The sequence below is a fragment of the Idiotropiscis lumnitzeri genome, chromosome 9 (genome assembly GCF_059441095.1).
Source record: "Idiotropiscis lumnitzeri isolate Australia: NSW breed Sydney's pygmy pipehorse chromosome 9, RoL_Ilum_1.0, whole genome shotgun sequence".
NCBI lineage: Eukaryota > Metazoa > Chordata > Actinopteri > Syngnathiformes > Syngnathidae > Idiotropiscis > Idiotropiscis lumnitzeri.
The window spans coordinates 8,322,666-8,342,343 of NC_142399.1; the positions used below are offsets into that span (position 1 = coordinate 8,322,666).

At 43.3% G+C, this 19,678-nt stretch overlaps 2 protein-coding genes across 2 annotated transcripts in view; both read left to right on the forward strand.

Moving 5' to 3' along the window:
• The window catches only part of LOC148330108 (protocadherin-15-like), a 188,746-nt gene extending 169,705 nt beyond the window's left edge, over positions 1-19,041 (forward strand). Inside the window, exons 30-39 of the mRNA XM_088304514.1 lie at positions 450-538; positions 2,052-2,228; positions 4,972-5,190; positions 5,842-5,850; positions 6,246-6,365; positions 12,776-12,797; positions 14,145-14,183; positions 14,311-14,384; positions 16,313-16,427; positions 16,610-19,041. Of these exons, the coding sequence (XP_088160640.1) occupies positions 450-538; positions 2,052-2,228; positions 4,972-5,190; positions 5,842-5,850; positions 6,246-6,365; positions 12,776-12,797; positions 14,145-14,183; positions 14,311-14,384; positions 16,313-16,427; positions 16,610-18,559 (2,814 nt within the window). The 3' untranslated portion in view covers positions 18,560-19,041. The remainder of the gene's footprint in view (positions 1-449; positions 539-2,051; positions 2,229-4,971; positions 5,191-5,841; positions 5,851-6,245; positions 6,366-12,775; positions 12,798-14,144; positions 14,184-14,310; positions 14,385-16,312; positions 16,428-16,609) is intronic.
• On the forward strand, positions 6,931-9,615 carry LOC148330109 (protocadherin-15-like). The gene is made up of 2 exons (XM_088304513.1): positions 6,931-7,417; positions 8,016-9,615. The coding sequence occupies exons 1-2, from the start codon at positions 7,197-7,199 to the stop codon at positions 9,466-9,468; spliced, it is 1,674 nt and encodes a 557-aa protein (XP_088160639.1). The 5' UTR covers positions 6,931-7,196; the 3' UTR covers positions 9,469-9,615.
• Positions 19,042-19,678: the final 637 nt, after the last annotated feature.

Consider the following 19,678-nt stretch of genomic DNA (forward strand, 5'->3'; position numbering starts at 1 on the left):
TTTCTCTTTGAACTTGCTTCGATGTAAATCCAGAACATATTTGGAAACATGTTCCCTTGGCTTTCTTTTATCTCAGAACTGCGTGACTGAATCGCTCATACTGTCTCGGTTCATGCTGTCGATGGTGGAAAGGATCATATAAGGGACATTCTGTTTCATGTGAAGGTCAGCGGGACATTCGGTGCTGTGAGGATGTGACGATGGGCACGGAAAAATTGTGTGTTTTGGTTTCTTGGCGTATCAGAGGCTGTTGCAACCGAATGTGGTTTGCACATGACATGAATAATCTTCCATGCATTTCCGATAGCACTTGTTCTCATCAGGCTTGCACGGGAAGCTGCAGACTACCCAAGTTAATTTTGGTTGAAAGGCAGGGAACATCCTGGACTGATTATTATTACAATCGGCGGGTACCTGATATTCTCAACTTCTTCTTTTTTCTTCCGCAGGTGTCTGTGGTCAACGCATTGGACATGCAAGTTATCGTGTCAACCGTCCCGCCCACTTTGGTTGAAGAGAATAAGGACCAACTCATAAGGTAAGGATGCATTTCCATTCACCGTTTTTGTGTGCTGCGGGGAATGCTCCAATTTCACTTAGTTGGGACCAAAATCCCTTTTTGTTTTTATTTGTTGCTCCTTGAAAATCATTCGTGGCCCTAAAAAAGTTTGGAGGAATCGCCGCCTTTATTAAAAAAAAAAAAGAAAAATATCAATAAATAGACAAATAATTTTATTTTTTTTTAATTTGTTTAATCCGCCCCTCCTCCCACCATCGCAATTTAGATTTCAATTGTTTTAATCTAACATGCATATTTTTTTCAATCTGCTTGAAACTAGATGTTAACTCACACTATATGTTACAAGCATATTCACAAAGGCAACATTTAGGATGGGTCAAAAGTCTTATGACCAAGGATGGGCATTTGACAATTTTTTTTTTTTTTTGTTCTCACCTATTGATAAAATTAACAATACATTTTTAATAGAATGAATGAATCTCGCTTTGAATGTTCTGGGCTCCTCTTTCAATGGTTGAGGCTAGGTTGGTACAAGTAACTCAATTTCCCATCGATAACGTCATGTTGTTCTTAGTTTAAAAACGATTTCAGAATTAATTAACAGTGCCTCTAGGTACACCACCGAATTAAAACCAAACTAATGACATTAATTTTAAATTCAAATGATTGTGTGTGCTTATTTTCGGTCCTGATTTTACGAGAAGGTAAGTTACCGTGTAATAAGGGCGTGAAAGCGACGGCGAATAAATTCCACCAGATGCGTCATATCGCCACATTCGCCCCTATCCAATCAGTATTTTATTTTCCAGAACATTTGCTTGCCCTCCAGTGTGACTTCCAGTTAATTGTTTTCCTTGTTTGAATAGACAGCCCCCCCTCCCGAAAAAAACAAATTATACCCTCTCCGCCAGCTCTACCCGCAAGGATATGAGCCATATTAGTTTTAAGGTGGCGCCTAATTCAGCTTATAAATTTGTCAGTGGGAAAATGACTTGTAATAACACCGAGTCACCAAACTAAAACTCCTCTTCAGCTCTTAAATAAATATCAATCAGCCGAGCGAGGGCCTTGGTCGATGACCCAGTTGAATGTATAATACAGTCTCGTCTGTCCCCGTCCAGATTAATTAATGGTAGCGATTCGGCGAAACACCCTTTGGCACCTCGAGAGACTCGCTGTTTCGGCCTAATGAGGCTATTTGGTGTTAATTTTTGATTTTCAAGAGCTCGGCGTGTCTCCCTCGCACGTGTTCAGACCTGGAGATGCACTCGTCTGAGGGGAGAACTAGATTAGTCGTCCACAGTCGCGCCTTTGCCCGACTGCTCACACTGTTTATCAGCGTTGGCAAAGGCAAGTAGCGTCCTCCCTTCCTGCCTGAAAAGGACAATCAGCGCCCAAATCACAGCACGGTCGTTGGCAGATTTGCTGGATCGCCCGTGCCAGAGACGGTTAATTGATTTCGAAGGTAATGAGAGTCTGATGAGCTTTATGATCGCTTGATTGCGTTTTTATTACATTGTGGCAATTTCAGTATCCTAGAGCGGCACATCCAGGACCAGATCCCCGGCGCCAAGGTGATTGTGGAGGCCATCGGGCCGCGTCGCCACGGTGACGGCTTTGAGCTGGAGGACTACAGCAAGTCGGACCTGATGGTGTACGCCATTGACCCGCTTACAAACAGGGCCATTTCACGCCAGGAGCTCTTCAAGTAAGCCGGCTGGGTTTATTTTGACAGTTTTGAATTTACAGTCCAGTCTACAGATATTTTTTTAGCCTCTTTCAATATATGGAGAAGCAGTTAGTCATGATTTCCTTGGCGTTTTACTGTTCAGCTCTTTTAAATCATAGAATCTCGACAATAACCATTCAGCCAGTGGTGAACTTCTTTATAATTTCAAAACAAAAACAAAAAATTGGAAAAAATGTTTAAGCTAACTTTTTAAACTATTCATAGAATTAAAAACGTTCCTGTTTTTTTGTGATCAGCCAGTCTTGTCTAATAGAGAAGTATTACTTTGCCGCCATTTTGTGGCATTTAGAGACAATTAGGGGAATTCAAAAGTAATTGACACCCTGTATTTCTGTAATTTGTGTTGGTCCAGCTGTTCGCAGGGTGGACATTGTATTACTAATAAATATTTTTCAGATTTTGGAAATTATCCTGTTTCATGCAAATTGGACAATTATAACCACCGCCCACTTTAGCGCTAGTCTGTGCATGCAGTACATGCAGCGGACAAATTTCCAAACACAATTTTTCATGGTATGTCTCTGTCAAATAACTGTCACCCAGGTGTATCAACTAACTCTAAAAAAAACTAAACTATTTTATATGTTCAGCTGTATTTTTTTTTTTTTAAGCCCGATTTAAATGTCACACTGCAGCACTCTCGAAATGATTTTCCTCACTGCTAATGGCCGTCATTTGCTCCGTTTCATGCCCACAATATACTGTAGTCCCACAAAACTGTTGGTCCCATTACTTTTCTCCTCTCACTACTACATCGAGCAGAACCTCCAATTGTGTCTAGGGCTTGGACATAAACCAGCAATATATTTCAGCTGTTTTCTTCGAGAGCATATCAGTCGAGGGACTCTTCCCGTGTTCCCAGCTTCTGTCTGGCAGAGCGTGATTACGCTTTTTTTTTTTTTTTTTTGACCACGTTCACACTCTAGCAGAGCCACACATAGAAAAGTGTTTACAAGACATTTTTCTTCCTATCAGGGGAAAACAGGTCTTTGGTTGACAGTTAGGGACAGTGTGGAATTCCCATTTTTTTCCTCATGTACAGTACATGGGGCTCCTGTACGAATAAACTGGTATAGGTCCTTCAAATCCAGATTATAGGACATTTAAAATGAAACGTAAAAATCTGTAAATTGCTGGCAGTAATTTGCCAAAAAAGCACGATGTTTGCTAGACAAAGGCTGAGCTTCACTGGATTTGTTTACAAACCTCACATGTACTGTAGGTAGGGCGTACACTCACTCTCCCTTAATAATAATGTTCTGTTTGGGAATATGGTATGAATTTGAACCATATCAACTGTGCCATACTGAAAAATCTGAATACAAAGAAAATTAAACAAATACAATTAAATGTTTTTCAAGTTTCTTGCGCACCTCAAAAATAATATGTAAGAGTTTGAAAACATTTCTCTCCAGAGTATAGCTTCGACAAATACCATATGTCACTTTGAATATTACAGAATCTCAGCCAACAGATGAGTTAATAACCTTAATTTGCTCTCATTTATTCACTTCTCTGTAAACCCAAATGACACTAATTGGCTGTGGCAGCGTGTTCAACCTGCTATTCCATAGTGGATATTATTCCAAATAACTTGGGAAGAGCCGTGTAAAGTCAAAAGGCTTGTTTTATTTTATATTAGTGTTGTAAATATTACAAGGAAATGAGCTGAGATCATGACATTTATGAAACAATGGGGTGACATTCATAGCAGCTCTTAAAAGTCAGCAAAGATTTTGTTGACCGTTTAACAGAATGAAAAACTTCCAAATGTCTCAGTGGTCAGCTTTATCAAGGTTTTTTTTTGTTGGGTTATTGCTAAATATAAAAAAATGAAACCATATTATACACATCAACATATAGAGATATCTGGCTAGTTAGCTTGCTGACTAGCTTGTTACCTAGCTACCGTGCGGGGTTCTACTGTACCTGTTTGCCCAATGTTTTCATGTTTATGTACATTTATATAATTTACATCAAAATAGTTACTGAAAATAAACATACAAAGCTAAAACAAGGACTGTAAATGTATTTACCTTGTTAGCTTCATATCAAAATAGCTAGACATTTTGCTGTGTCGGCCTGTGTTAGCTAGTTTACTTTTATTTGTTTATGTTTTGTATGAGAATTATTACAAGATTTATTTGTATTCATATCGGTACCTATTCCCAAGTACCGTAAATTTAGCTAACTACCGAGCGCTCCAGCCTGTCTTGCTGACAATCTTGACAGCTGTTTGCTACTTGTAGCCAGTGTTGTTTCACTGATTTATAATACTAAGGTTATTGTTTATGTTGATATCATTCCTAAAATTCAGCTTTAACCCAAAACCTTTTACTAAGTAATTTAACTGTATTTATCAACCTAGCTTTGTAGATATTTTGCTGTAAAGGTTTGACAGCTAGCTTTCTTTCTCTGGTCTGATGTTCACCGTTTCCATTTTTATCAAGGTTAATGTTGCTGAAAATAAGACCGATAAAACCCCAATTCAGGAATCAAAATTTTGCTATCGACCATTAATTTATCTTTTCTATCTTTTGGGGGCGGGGTGTTGGGTTGACTTGGCAATGTTTTCTTGAATAATTATGCCTGGTTGCTTTGTGAAAATGCACACAGTCGTAAAGTGTGTAAAAACAGCTGATTGATAGCTGACTTACGATCTGTCAATTGTTACGCTCATCGCTTACGCGCTTCAATATAGATTTCTCGACGGGAACATTCTGGAAATCAACAAGGAGTTCCAGCCTTACCTGGGCGAGGGCGGCCGAATCCTGGAGATCCGCTCGCCGGACATCGTGGCGAGCGTGAAAAAGGCCGCCCAAGCTGTGGGCTACACGGAGGGGGCTCTCCTCGCTCTCGCCATCATCATCATCCTCTGCTGCATCCCCGCCATCCTCATCGTCATGGTTACGTACAAGCAGTAAGTACAACACGGACGGTTTTCAGCTACATCACAAATAATAGAAAAAACATTCAGCTCAAGTCCTAATTGCTCGGTTGTTGTTTTGTTTTTTTATCGTCATGATACATGTTGACTGCGCTCTCTGCTGGCCTCATCGCCACGATGGCGCTTTGGGAAGGCAAATTAATTAACGCTCATTTGTAACAAATACCGGTTGTGACCGTCACAGCGTGTCGTCATGCCGCTTAATCATGTCTCCCCCTCGCAGAAACACACATTAACCATTCTGGCTCGCCTAAGTGTGCAATTTACAAAGAAATAATGGCATGCCTTTTTGGGGGATGAATAAGTGGAGGCTGGTTACGTTTTGGAGTGTTTGAAAACAGAGGAACAGCATGTCGTCTATAACTGTGCGGTATGACGGGGCGTCGGGGACAGAATTCAGGATTTGCTCTCATACACATAAGGTAGAATTGGACACGGATTTGGCTGACTTCACACTATGGCCGCAAACAAAACATGTCTCATAGATTTGTCTTTATATACAGTATGTGGACATTTTTGAATTTGAGCTAGATTGTGAATAAAAATCATGACAAATGATTTACTTATATTTTCTTGTCTCCCTCCTTCTCCTCTCGCTCCGCTCTTCCGATCGTCCTCCATCAGGTTCAAAGAGTAAGTCATTTTTTTTTCCCATTCCTGAATTCCAAGTTCCTTTATTTATTCTGGAGCTGGAAACATCGAGTGAGAGGTGCAGTTTGCCTCTTGTTAATTATTCATGAGCTGTTTAAATAGGATCTTGTGTGACATTGCACAAAATACACACTGATGTCTGTGGTGTCATAATAAAGTGTTTCTATGTACGGGTTAGCAGCTGCATGTTTCATACAAACCAAATAGTTTCTTTTCACGCTTGAAAGCTCATTAGTTCTAAAGGGAAAAGCCACTTAACGTCAACTGAGCTTCCTGATGATTGTTAATACCCACACGCTAATATGCTTTTAATATCTAATGTGTTTGCTCTGATAACATTTATTTGGTGGGGAATTGTTGATGCTTTCTTTACATAGGCGACAGGCTGAGTGCGCCAAAACCGCCAGGATTCAAATGGCTTTGCCGCCAGGGGGCAAGGCAGCACCCACCAGCGCTGCGGGGGCCAACCTTTACGAAGAGCTCGGGGATAACAGCATGTGAGTCACCCCTCACCCCAGTTTTTAAACGATATCCCATCAGGTAGTAAATACAAACACCACCACCACCACCACCTGCTCCTAGAATCTCACAAACTCAAAATAAATAAATTAAGTTTTCACCTTTTCATTCAAACTTTTTTTAGCAGCGATGTCTCAACTGGTCAGGTTCACCTACAATAATTTGCGTCATGATCGTAAAATCAGACTTAGTGGATTTTTCTTTACGGTTTACTTTAGCAGTAAACGCATATGCTAGGAAGCTAACTAAATTATATCTATCTATCTATCTATCTATCTATCAAGCTATGCTATGCTATGCTATGCTATGCTATGCTATGCTATGCTATGCTATGCTATGCTATGCTATAGCTAACTAGTGCTAGCTAACTTCTAGCTAATTAATTTCATCCATTAGCTGGCTATCTCTAGCTAGCTATCGGAAACACATACTACACCACCGTAAACCGTAATGTGAGTAATGTCAATAAAAACTGAGCATTGTAATCTCTTTAATGACTTGAGTGATTTAAAATAGTTGTTGTTGCGTTAGCTTTGTGGGCCTGCTTAATATTGTGTTTTCTGAGGGTATATTAGTAAAGTGGTGAAGGTTCATCCAAATTTGCTGGCAGAGTCAAATGCAAGTTTGTTGTTTCAGGTGGTTTGTTTTGTGCTCTGCTTTCTGGTTAGTTTGCAACCTCTCTGGTTGGTTGTTCTTAACTCCCCAGTATCCCAAATTTTGCCCAGAAAATCTCTTGGCCGTTGGTAGGCATGGTTGTGGCCTAGCTGTTTATTGTTCAGCCATAGAATGTGAAAAATGGCGTACGCCGCATGCTTCCACTTTGGTCTGGTATAACCAATTATTGCATACTGTCAAATGTCACCAGTTGTCCTGAGGCGACATCACCTTTGTGTTACCTCATGCGGCTCGCAACATCATCGTGTATTGAAATGACATCTAGTCTCTGCCTCGGTCGTCTTACCATCTGTCTGTGTTTTCTGTCCTTGCCATGGTGTCTTTCTCTCCCCTGTCTCTATGGATTCAGACTGCAGTAAGTAATCTCCACATCAAAAATTCACAAAACCTATCACAGGAGCCTCGATTCCCCTTGTAGCTGATAGCTTTCAGGTATGCTTTTGATTAGTGAGACCTTTTTTTAACGTGGACCTGAAGGGAAAGCCTTTTATCCCACGTATCCAAACGATTCTCCTCGAGCCTCCGCTTCATCTCGTCCTCTCCTCACACCTCGCAGTGTTTTGGCCAATGACACCGCATCCTTCAAGTATGGAATGATGCAGGCAAAAGTTGCAATGGGTGGTAACTTTGGATACGATAATGATCCCCCCCCAAAAAAAAATAAATAATTGAATGGATTAACTATTACAAGTGTTGAACTTCCCCCCCTAAATTAAATCTGTGCTTATGTAAGATTTTGACATCGTTAATTATCTTGTACAAAAAAATTATAAATGTACTGAAGCACTAATGTGTAGCAAACATAGTCCATTAGTCTCAGTCTTGTCTAGTCACCCAGGAATCCGCTTTTTCCTTCCTCCTTTTGTCCAAGCTTTCCCCTCCCTGAAAGCATCACTGTCAATTGTTTTCAAGTCTTTTTTTCTTCTTCTTCTGCACCACCCTCTCTGGACCAGGGCTAAAAAGTCTGTCATTGAGGAGGCCGAACACCAAAGGATTCTTAGTACCTTTGCCTGTCGTGCCCTTGCAGCCCACAGCAACGGAGCGCTCCACGTCAACCTGCCCAAGTCGGAGAGCAACGTGACCTTCCTCTCTGACCGCAACCCGCTCACCACCCACAACCCTGTATACAATGACAACGGTCATCTCGGCAGTCCTGACGTCTACTCCGGAAGGAAACGCCCTCCCAGAAATCATTTTGCCTTTTCTGCTCCTTATTCTGAATGGTCAGGTTGCGCCTGGACGATGCCAGCTCGCATTCACGCAGAGGCTAACGAGGAGCCTCGGAGGCAAATGTTGATGGATCCGTCCGACTGGGAACTGCAGATCCTCCAAGCGGCCGTGAGACGCGGGCAACAACCACCGCGGAGTGGAAGCTTCGAAACCAAAATGTCAGTCCGCGAGCAAGCCAGGCAGTTTGAGCAGCAGGCCCTTCTGCAGAACAGCCAAGGCTTACCCTCCCCGATACTTGTTCGGGACCAAGACGGCACTGATGTACTTGAGGTTTCCTCAGATGCCCTCCTGTCAATTATGGACTACCCCTCATCCTTTGGCAGGGATGTACCTCCGAATATTATCGTCACCCAGGGGGACGAGTCGTGGTCCCTGTCGAACCCGAGATCGACTCCACCTGTCCTCAGAAGGTTCAGCTCCAGCATCTCCAATTACATGACAGTGCAGCCATGTCAGATCCATGTGGAGATCATACCCGACCCACCAGAAAACCCGCCGCCTCCTGTTCCAGAGCGGCCCCCTTCTCCGCCCTCGCGCTCCACCTCCCCGAGCCCGGACCCACCTTCATTTCCACCCTCACCCCCTGACGTTCCTAAACCCAACGGTACCACTAAAGCCTCTCCCCCTCATCTTCACATTCAGGCCTCTCCTTCCACTCACAAAGAGTTTGTCCCTCCACCTCCGCCGCCTCTCCCTCCTCCTCCATCACCTTCCATCGACCAGATCCGCCCGGTCGTCCAGTTCGTCCCAACCTCTCTTCCACCCGTGTCCTCGCTTCGACCCGTTGCAGAACGCAAACTTCACTCTCCCACAATCGCATACCGGGCCGAGACGGGGAAGCGGGAGCTGAAAGGGATCCTTAAAAACCTCCAGAATCTCGCCGACATAGAGAGGTCTGTTGCCAACCTGTACAGCCAAGTCGACAAAAATTGCAAGGTGCCCAAGTTTAACAAGAAACCTCAAGTGACTGAGGAATTAGAGGGTGCTGACAAACAGCAAGACTCTGATCTCAGTGGTGAGCAGAGCACGCCAAAGCCGAACACTCGCAGCTCTGCGGTCCAAATCTGCTCAAGCGTGAACTGTGCTGAAAGCGAACCAAACGCGGCAGCCGAGCTTGACGGCTCAGACGTTGCCGAGCTCAGCGAACCCGCTTCTTCTCAAACCACAGTCTTCTGACTCTCGCTCTCACTCTCTCACTTTGTTTTGAATTTTTACATCTCCACTCTTTGTTTTCCTGTTCTTTGTTTCTCTTTCTGAATTTTGCACGACTGGTAGTTTTGCATCTAGTCAACATTTTTGATTGTGTAGGAGTCTCACAGAGAGACACAGTGCTTTTTTTTTTTTTTTTTTACTCGCTATGTTGTTGTTGAAAGCCGCCATCTGCCAAAGAAAGTGTACTCAGCTTTGCCACATTGATTGTACCGTGCTTTTATAGGCCTGCATTGCTCCATAAAAGTTTATAACAGTTGTATTCTGTCAAATTGCAGTTTTTGAATAAGAGCTGCCGTCGTTAACAACGTTGTGCATAAAAAGGTGGACAGTCGCTGCTGTATTTCATATTACGTCTGTGACCTAGACGCTTTGATTTGTGACTGCAGTTGACCAATCGGAGGAGTGGGGACTCTTTTGGAAGAGAAAATATGGCGCAAATGCTGATGAATATACTGTCTGCAAATAGGAATGAATATTTAGGAAATAATACCAAAGTCAGTCAAAGTATGTTGCTAAAGCCCATTTTTTTTTTTTTCAATTTAATCTCTAAAGACGAGACCTTTTTTTCTGATGATTGCAAATGTGACTGCAGTTCCCGTCTGCAAAACCGAAATTAGCCGGAAGGAAGGGAATATTATTTTATTCTGTTTCTTCAAAAGATCCAGGAATTACCCATAACTCTCGAGCGTTCCCCAAAGGCATGCATATTTCTTGGATGTGAACTCGTAAATATTCAAGATGTACCGATGCTATTCGTGGCAAGTTACTCGAAATACATGCAATACATCGCGATATAAGTTATTGTTTAATAATCATCTTGATACCTGCCGGATGCCTCGAAAATCTTCTTGCCCTTTAAGCCTAGAAAGAGCAGTAAATAATGCAACATTAAATCAGGAGGGTTGTTTGAGTAGCCACTTTCTGTTCTCAGGACAAAACACATGACGAGTAACAGTTATTATATTTAGTCCGAATAATATTTGGTCCAGGGGGGAAAAAAATGCTTAATCCCTGACCAAAGCAATCTCACAGGCCACATCCCGGGAATCCACGCAAGCAGAGCCTGACAGCGTGTTGTACCAAGACAAGCAGTCGGTAACGTCTCGTGTTGCGGTTGCAGATACAATCACGCCGGCCGCTTCCCTCGGCAGGCTCATCCTGAATGAGGCGACCTCTGGAGGCTCTGTCAATTCGCATGTCTGCCGAGATCCCGCCAGCTTGATAAAGTAGTCACTCTGATGTTGTGCAGCACACTTGAAAAGGCTAATTACAGAACCAATCAATCCCTGAGCGGAGAGTCAGGGCTGCTGCCTGTGGGACTGTCAAGTACAGTTACCTTCTCCCTTCTCTCTTCTTGCTCTCTTTCACCCTCCATGTGTCCCATTTATCTGCTTCCTTCGTCTTCCCACACAGTTCGTCCCTTCCAATCCTCGGCCCCCTTCTCGTTAAACTCTGAATCATCGCTTCCCTTTTCACGCCCACTATCGGGGGCGACTTTCATTTCCGACAGTACAAAGTCTGAAACCAGCACTAACTGCTGTTTTGATGCTGTGGCCCTTTTGCCAGAGTAAATAACAGCACAGTAAGCAAGACTACACACAAAAAAAATAAGAAAAAAAAAATCTGGTTCAAGTTGTAAAAGGAAGAATCCATAAAGTTCCTTTGCTAGGCACCGTCTCCAGAGTCGATATCAGCACGTGGACGGGCACATACAACCGTTCAATAAATATTTGATAACGTGAGTTTTCTGTCAATATCGGAATGACATTGGAATTGTTGCCCGCACTGGTTCCTTAATAGTGATATAAATGATAAATACTACCTGATGGAAAATAAATTCAAGGTAAAGTGCTGCTGTTTTTTTTTTATCTAGTAAAATAGTGTGCACCATACGAAACACATTGGGACGTTTAAACAACAAACTTCCGTCAAAGTGATCCACATGACATCATAAATAAACTGTATTTTACACTCCCATTTTTTTTTTTACCACATCATACAAAACAGTTCTGCAAAAGGAAATCTGTATACTGCACATGAGTTCTCTTTTAATGAAGACTGGGCTTGGCACAGCTTTATCATGTCTAGGGATGTTTGATACCAGTACAAGTATTCACACTGAGTATTCACCAATACAGAGTACCAGTGTCTCTGGTACTGCTGAGGAGAACTCGATGACACAATTTTTTTTTTTTGTCTAAACTCGTTTACTGCCATTGACGGCCAAAGACGTCAAATATTTATTGATTTATTTATTTTTTTACTTGGCTGGTCGTCAATGAGTTAAGTCTCAATGGCTGGTATCAGCAGCCTCCATGAGTACCCAATACCTTAAAATAAGACCGGTATCGGCTCGATAGGATGCCTGGTATCTGTACTTGCCCACCATAATCATGTTAGACATCAAAGCTTACAATTGGCTGCAACCTTTTCCTTGCAAAGCTAGGCAAAGTATGGCAGAAGCCAGCAGCAAAGCCAACCGGTCATCCATCAGAGCCCAATTCCATCTTCATCTCTGCCTGGGAGGTGTGGCCGCGCATCGCCCGCTCGCCGGCATGCCCCTTACAACACTTTACGGCTCCCCAGACAAAACTCCCGCTATCCTACACCCCCCCCACGGTCGAGTCATATATCGACACGCTGGTAAAGTCGTTATTATTTATATGCCAAGTTGGACTTGTGCGCTCGTGCTCCTGGAAGCTGTTGCAGCTCCATTCGGCTGCCCGTTTCCTATCGACTTGTAATGAACACACCGCAGATGCATTGTTGCTCGCAGCAGCCTTCTGATGGAGTTGAAGATTTACAGGCTTCATTTTAGTCCAAAACACTGAGCGCATCGCCGACACTTTTATTAACTTTGTTTGAGTTATCATCCCTCCCGGAATCGCAGCACTTGTTTAATATCTGCCCGGAGATTATCTAAGAATGGCTTTGTAGACATTTTTTTTTTCTTTTCCCCGAATTCCAATCTACCCACTGCACTTTTATTTTTATATTTTTTTGCTCCTCTTTGAATAAGATAAAGGAGAGCAAGGGAAAAAAAAAAGTTAACCCATCGCAATGTGATAACACGGGCCCGGGGCATCTTTGCCAAAATATTGCAACGTTGTAATTGCGCATTTGAAAACGCAGCCATAATTTCCTCAGTGGTCAGCAGAACAGAGATACGCCACTTCTGTAAACCAAACATTTCATTTATGCCAAATGTCAATTTCAGTCCTAGTCATTATTTGTCCCATTTCTCCCTTTTTTTTTTTTTTGTGGCACACAGGAGACGAGGCTACGGCAGGCAGGTGAGTATTTGCTCGTTGTGATGTGGCCGCCTTTCATCCTATCATTCTTATCTGCACCTCCTTTGATGGAAAATGTTGAACAAGCAAAAAAAACGAGTTTGTGCAGATGGAATAGCTTTATAGATTTTACCATCCTGCCACATTCTTGTCAAAATTCTGATCAGCGCATCTTTAGTTTTCTGTTCTGTGTTTAAACCCAATCGCACAGGAATGACTGGAATTTTGCTTTTGTCAAATCCTTTCCAGTGTATCTTGCAAATAATATGCAAACTACAACAAAACCTCTGCGGTGGAACATAATCTCTCCCATGACGTTGTTTGGGTTCAAAACTTGCATTGACATTCACAATATTTTTCAACTGTCACTATGAAAACGTACAAGCATTTTAATGGCATTTCTTCAAAATTATCATGCAAGAGTTAAAAGAAATTGACTACTGTAAATCCCCCCCAAAAAAAAATTACTGATATGCTAAAGACGGCACATCAAACTCCACTTTTTTTTTAATGATTATATATTTTTTTTTTAAAAGATTTTGATTGAACCCCACATAGGGCCAATTTCTTTCCCCCAAGGTCTGTGCTTCTCATTCAACATTTTACCATTGTCATTAAATGTCTATATTACATCATTAACGATATTCCTCCATTTTCCTTACTAACTGACTCTGGATAGGCAAAGGTACTCAAGTAGTATTTAACTATAAGTACAAATACTTGTGTAAAAACGTAGAGACTTTGGTCCAAAAGTAAATCTTAGTTTTTACGTTTCCGTATTTTCTTAATACACTTGCTTAGTGCTCATACTGAGAAGAAAAAAAATAATCACTGGATGCTTTCCTGTAAACTAAATTCTGATTGGATAATCAGGACTGAGCTGATAAAGGTCACGCATGAGCAAAACAAGGAACATAGCAAAGAAATGCTTAATTACCGTCACGAATGATGTCAACTGAAAACAAATATCTTACCTGCATGCAGTCATTTGCTGAGGTTGAAAAAAAGCAACAATCATTTTTTTGAGAAGTGGAAGTAAAAGTGGACTAAAAAAATCAATAGAAATGCCTGAAAATTCGACTTAAGTACTGAAACACATTTTTATTCCTCAGCACTGATTGACTGTGAAAAGTCAAGAAGCGCAAAGTGTGTTTTCAAACAACTCACTTGGGTTATTCTATTTTGGCCATCAACGTCTTACCGCTGTCTCTATACTTTATAACAAAAACATTTCGGTTAACAAGCCAAGTCTGCCTTTTCCCGCTTGAAACATTCAACTCCTGTTTGTGTCTCTCCTGGCGATCTCTTCCACCCTTTGTATTCTTCTTCGTCTGCACTCATCATTGGCAGCATCAGCAACTGCTGAGACCATCTCTGCTGAGACCTGAGGTAGAGCTGCCCTTTTCTCCTACCCCACCGTTCTTCACTTTCCCCGTTGTTGCGCAATCTCATATGTCTGCATCTTGTACACTGCTCCTCTTCGTCATACTCAGGAATTTCTCTCTCTCAAACGCAGGAACTCTCCATGGAGTCTGGCATCGACCCCGGCCAGGACTACTACTCGCAGGACTACTATAATTATGATCAAGGGTGAGCATGCAAATCTGCGGTTCATCTTTGTTTCTCAGCACAAATGGAGCGAGCTCTCTTTTTGGCTCATTGTAGCCAAACTTGAAGGGCGCATAGTGATTACGTCAAAAATCGACCTTGAAAGGAAATGCGGACGATATCATGGAAACTCTGCCGAGCATTCACAAGCTATGAGTGAGAAAAATGACTTATAAATTGCAACCAAAAGAACACTTTTTCCAACAAATGTGCAAATATTAAATATATACCGTATATTGTATACTCAAGCTGTAACAAAAAACAATTGAAATCGGAAAATCGTTTTTTTCTCAAATTGTTCCAACCTTGAATTGAATTGCTCAACATGAATCAAGATAGAAATCCCTTTATCCCTTTATAGGGATCGAATCGTTTTTTATGAGAGAAGTACATCATACATAAATCGTTTTGATGTTGTTTCGTTGAATTTAATTAAGTTTGATAGTTTGGAGCTTTTACATGATAAACATGACAAATGCAATACCCGTACCATATCGAATCAAATCGGAATCACACTGAGTTGTATCAAATTGAATAGTTACATTTTAAAATCTCGACAAACTTGAATCGTATCGTACCTCATGTATCGATAATCGGACGGAATCGTCTTTTGTGGTGATCTGCACACCCCTAATAAATATGAATTGGGTCAGCAAACACAATCTAGCACTACTTTGTTCAGATTTCCTGTACTAGGAAACAAAAGAAATCTTCCCAACGTACCAAACGTTTACATATTAAAACCTTTAATACGTGTACAGGCATTTTTTTAAACATACAAGTCGAATGAAGTGGTTTTTAACCAAATTCTGTGACCTTAAGAACATTTCTCTTGTTAAATTCTTTTGTAATTACCTAAAATCTCCAAGACAAAAGTGGATCACTGACAAAAAAAAAAAAAAACGCAGCACCTAATGAGATATACCAAATGTAGTCCAGTTGATTGGTAAGTGACGACCATGAGCGTAACTCCCCATTCAGCAGACCGCATTCCTTTTATATTTCAGATTTATTATGCTTGCTTGAGTTAGGCTCATGAGAATATGATGGTGGCTTTCTGATTAGCGAGCGTTTCAACTTACCGATTACACCTCCCGCATGGCATGAAATAGAAAGAACAAGCCACCACAAGTGTAACAGCTGCTGCGAAAAACGTTTGTTAAACTCCCAAATGATGGCAGGTGACGCCCTCTACTTCAGGGACTCCAATTTGCTGCCTTTTGCGTTGCTGAATGAAAATTACTGACGCTTTCAAAGGTGTCCACGTCGCCAATTTGCTTTGGATAATGAGTGTGATCATCAGTGTGACTAAATACCTTTTGATCTGAATTTATTTGCGGGGCGCAGGTAAGCGGCTTAAGATTTTTAATCCGACAACCCAAATCCTGGGAGTCACTGCCACGTTTGGTAGGTGAGTTTGACGTCTTACCTGCAATGCAATGAATTCTGCTTCATCTAATTCAAGACAAATCGCCAAGCAAAGGATGAGAAATGTCTCGTGTGTTCCCGTTCACGTTTTCCAGGTCATGTCTTGCACATTGCAAAGAAAAAGCTCATTTAAGTCTCCTCTTCTCATTGCATTAAGATGAAAAATCTGCCAAAACATTCCCAGAAAAGGCCAAATAAAACTCCTGTAAAATGGCCGGAGACATAAAAAGTAATTTATAAACAAGGAATAAAAGCCTTCCTGCGTGGTTTTCATCCCCAAGTGTTTAATGGGCTCTTGGGCATTATTTTGCCGGTGCATAAGGTTCCCACTTGAGCATGTTTGCATTCTTGTGATTCATTTGATTCCTGTTACAACTCTGAGCAAATGTGTTTCGGTCTCTGCAAGAATGGTTCTGTAATAGCTTTTGGGCCATTGCACAAAATGACATGCATTTCTTGTTTTGTGCCAATCTATTTCTAAGGTACGACCTCCCTCAGTATGGCAGTAGGAGGAGGTTGATTGCGCCCATGTATGATGAATATGGGGAGGTGATTATGGAAGATGATGGTTATTACTACAGTCCGCATGGCCCTGAGGTACCCCACCCTCCCTTAAAAATGCACTTCATTCTCTTTGTGATCATCAAAATGTCAAGTATTGCCTGAATACACTGTGTATGCTTTATTATTGAATGAGCAGCCTCAATGCGCTTCGCGGCAGTCCAACATTATGGCGTAGTCAGCACAAAAGGATGATGACTTGAATATCGCTGTCATAGGGGCGAGGCCGAGGAAGGGGCCGTGGCGGTGTGAGGGGGCGAGGTCCACCAAAGAGGGTGGCGTTTAGGGACGACGAGGGAATCGAGCAGGCTGAACCAGAAGCTGACGCCGAGCCCTCCAAAGCTGCCAAGAAGCTAAAATCTGTCATCAAACTCAGCAAACTCCTAGCAGCCAGCAAGCGAGTAGAACAGGCGTCCGCTGCCGCTGGTCCGTCTCCATGGAAGAAAGCCAAACTGTTAAAGATGTTCAGCGTCAAGAAGAAAGATAAGGATTATGCCAAACTGATGTCGGCCCGCCGTATTGACAGTGTGGAGAGTCTGAGTGATGGGCCGTCACCTGCGGGACCCATTGACAGCAAATCGGCCGCTCGCAGCCGGCTTGGAAAGGTTTTGAAGAAAATCAACATCGGTAAGAAGTTGCAAGCCCGGAGAAAGTCGCAGAGTAGCGTGAGCGTCACTGGCAGCGAGAGGGATGAAGAGGTCTCCCAAATGACTAGCGAGGACGAGAAGAAATCTAAAGTGTCCATTAGTGTGACAGAAAGTGAGCCAGAAGCAGGGACAAGTGGAAGCAGTAAGGACAAAGGCTCAGATGATGAGTCCTCAGAGAAAAGCAGCATGGACAGAGAGTATCTGAAAGTGGATTTAGATCGGGATGACGCCAACGAAAGCACTGTGGACTCGGAAGAAGAGCCCGATCAAGACCCAGGGGATTCAGATGAAGAAAGCAAGTCTGACGGGGAAGAAACTGAAAAGGAATCAGTCAGTGAGAAAGAATCTGGTACCGAAAGAGAGTCAGGATCAGAAAAAGAGTCTGAATCTGAGAAGCAGTCAGGGACAGAGAAAGAGTCTGAAACTGAGAAAGAGTCCGGAACAGAAAAAGACTCTGAATCAGAGCAAGAGTCAGAAACAGAGAAAGACTCAGAGTCTGAATCCATCAAAGCATCTGATTCCGAGAAAGGAACATTGACGACAATCGAGAAGGGCTCGGGATCAGATGGCGAATCAGATGAGGAATCGGAGGAGGAAGAGACTGCAGGTAGCACAAAAGACAGTGGGTCTACTGCCCGCTCATCCATAAGATCGTCAGCTACTGAGGCTAGCAAGGCAAGCAGTGACAGTGGCAGTGGGAGTAGGCAGGGTAGTAGCAGTGGTAGTGTGAGCGAAAGAGGCAGTCAAAGCAGAAGTGAGAGCGGTAGCAGGACTGTTAGTGGTAGTGGAAGCGCAAGAAGTCGAAGTGCAAGCATCAGCAAATCTGCCTCTTCATCTGGTTCAAGTGTGAGGTCATCACAAAAGACCAAAACGTCAGTAAGCACATTAACATCTGAGAAATCCAGCGAGGAACTCAGCGAGGCTGAATCAGGAACAGGAATAGTCAGCGAGGCCGAGTCGGGGTCAGGTAGTGAAGGCTCTTGGTCGAAAGAGTCCAGCCAGAGAAAAATGTCTGGTTCAGACTCGATCGGCGGGTTGTCCAAAGGTAGTCAGATGACTCGGGAGAGTTCCTTGACCAGCAAGAGAAGTTCATCCGGCACCGGGTCCACCAGCAGCAGCCTGCGCTCCCGAAAGTCCATCCTGACACACAGGACGGAGGGCACGATCACAGAGGAGAGCAAAGAAGAAGCATCAGCATCGGAGACCGCCGATGAAAGCAAAGAGTCAGCCAGTGACATGAGTGACGATGCCGCATCCAGAAGGTCCAGTGTGGTGTCCGTAGGCCCCGGGCCATCCGCCCCGTATACCAGTCCGCCCTATTCTTCTGACATCAGGAGCATCAGCGGCACGTCTGAAGAGACGTACGGAGGATTGTCACCTATTACTGAGGTCGATGAGGACGCCATCTCGACGGAGAAATCTTCAGCCGGTGGCTCTTGTTCCGAGGCCAGTAAAGATTCGGGAGAAACCGAGGCAACAGATGATGATTCCGAGTCAGAAAGGGACCTCACAGCTTTCTAGAAAACACTTTTGTCACTGTGAAGTAAGAGAAGCTCAATGATCTCTGCATGGGAGTGAACACTTCTGAGCTTTCTTCTTCTAAGCCTCTCCAACAACCACTGAAACTCACTTTCCTGCTGCAAAAGCAACTCCCCCGTCCTTATTTTCCCCTCTCTGAGTTTGCATTTCATTCTTCTTGATCTTTATTCTTGTTTGAAAGCTGACAATCAAACATTATTCTTGGAATCGGTATACCGTATAACTATTAAGACAGTTTTGAAAAGTTAGACTTATGCAAGATCAATGGTCATGGTGCCAAAGACGAAAAGACATTGCCTCAAAGGTTTTAGCCGTCATGCGTAGTTCACGATGGACAGCAATTTCTTGTTTGGCGATATTTTTGCATGCTGCAGTGTGGAGTGTCGAGTGTCTGATTTTAAAAACGCACCAGTTGTGCCTGTGTGCATCCTCCTCATCGCCTCTTCCTGGTAATACTGCCCAAAGCCTCCTATGAAACTGATCCAAGTTTTTCTTCTCAGCTGGTGAGAAAGAAGCGGACGAAGCTGGTGGTCGATCGCGAAACCGAGACCACCTCCACTGGAGAGGAGAGCTCCGGCGAGACGCAGAGGTGCCGACCGCCCAGCAGCCACAGCAACATTAACGGGAACATCTACCTCGCTCAGAATGGCACTATTGTTCGAACCCGACGGACGCCCCACCCGAACAACCTCAAAGTGGGTTCCCAGTTTAAAAAGCTGGACAAGCTGGGGGTGACTCACGAAGAGCCATCGCCCATCGTTAGCATCGAAGGCCTTGATGGCAGCACTGAGAACGGGACGGGTACGTGTGTTCCCCCCAACGTGGACATCAGCCTTAACACCCGGGCCTCTTGCGGCTCTCTGAGCGCCAGCCTGAACGGTCTTAAAAGCTCCGGGTCCAAAACAAGTATCGGCAAATCTTCGCTCGGCAGAAACGGCGGCGGCCCGTGCGCCGGCGAGGAGCTGGAGACTTCGGTGGACAACCACAAGGACAGCAGGGAGACGCTGCCGGTCCACAGCGATCACGCCATATCGGATGAGGAGGAGTTGTGGATGGGACCTTGGAACAACTTGCACATACCAATGACCAAACTCTAACTCA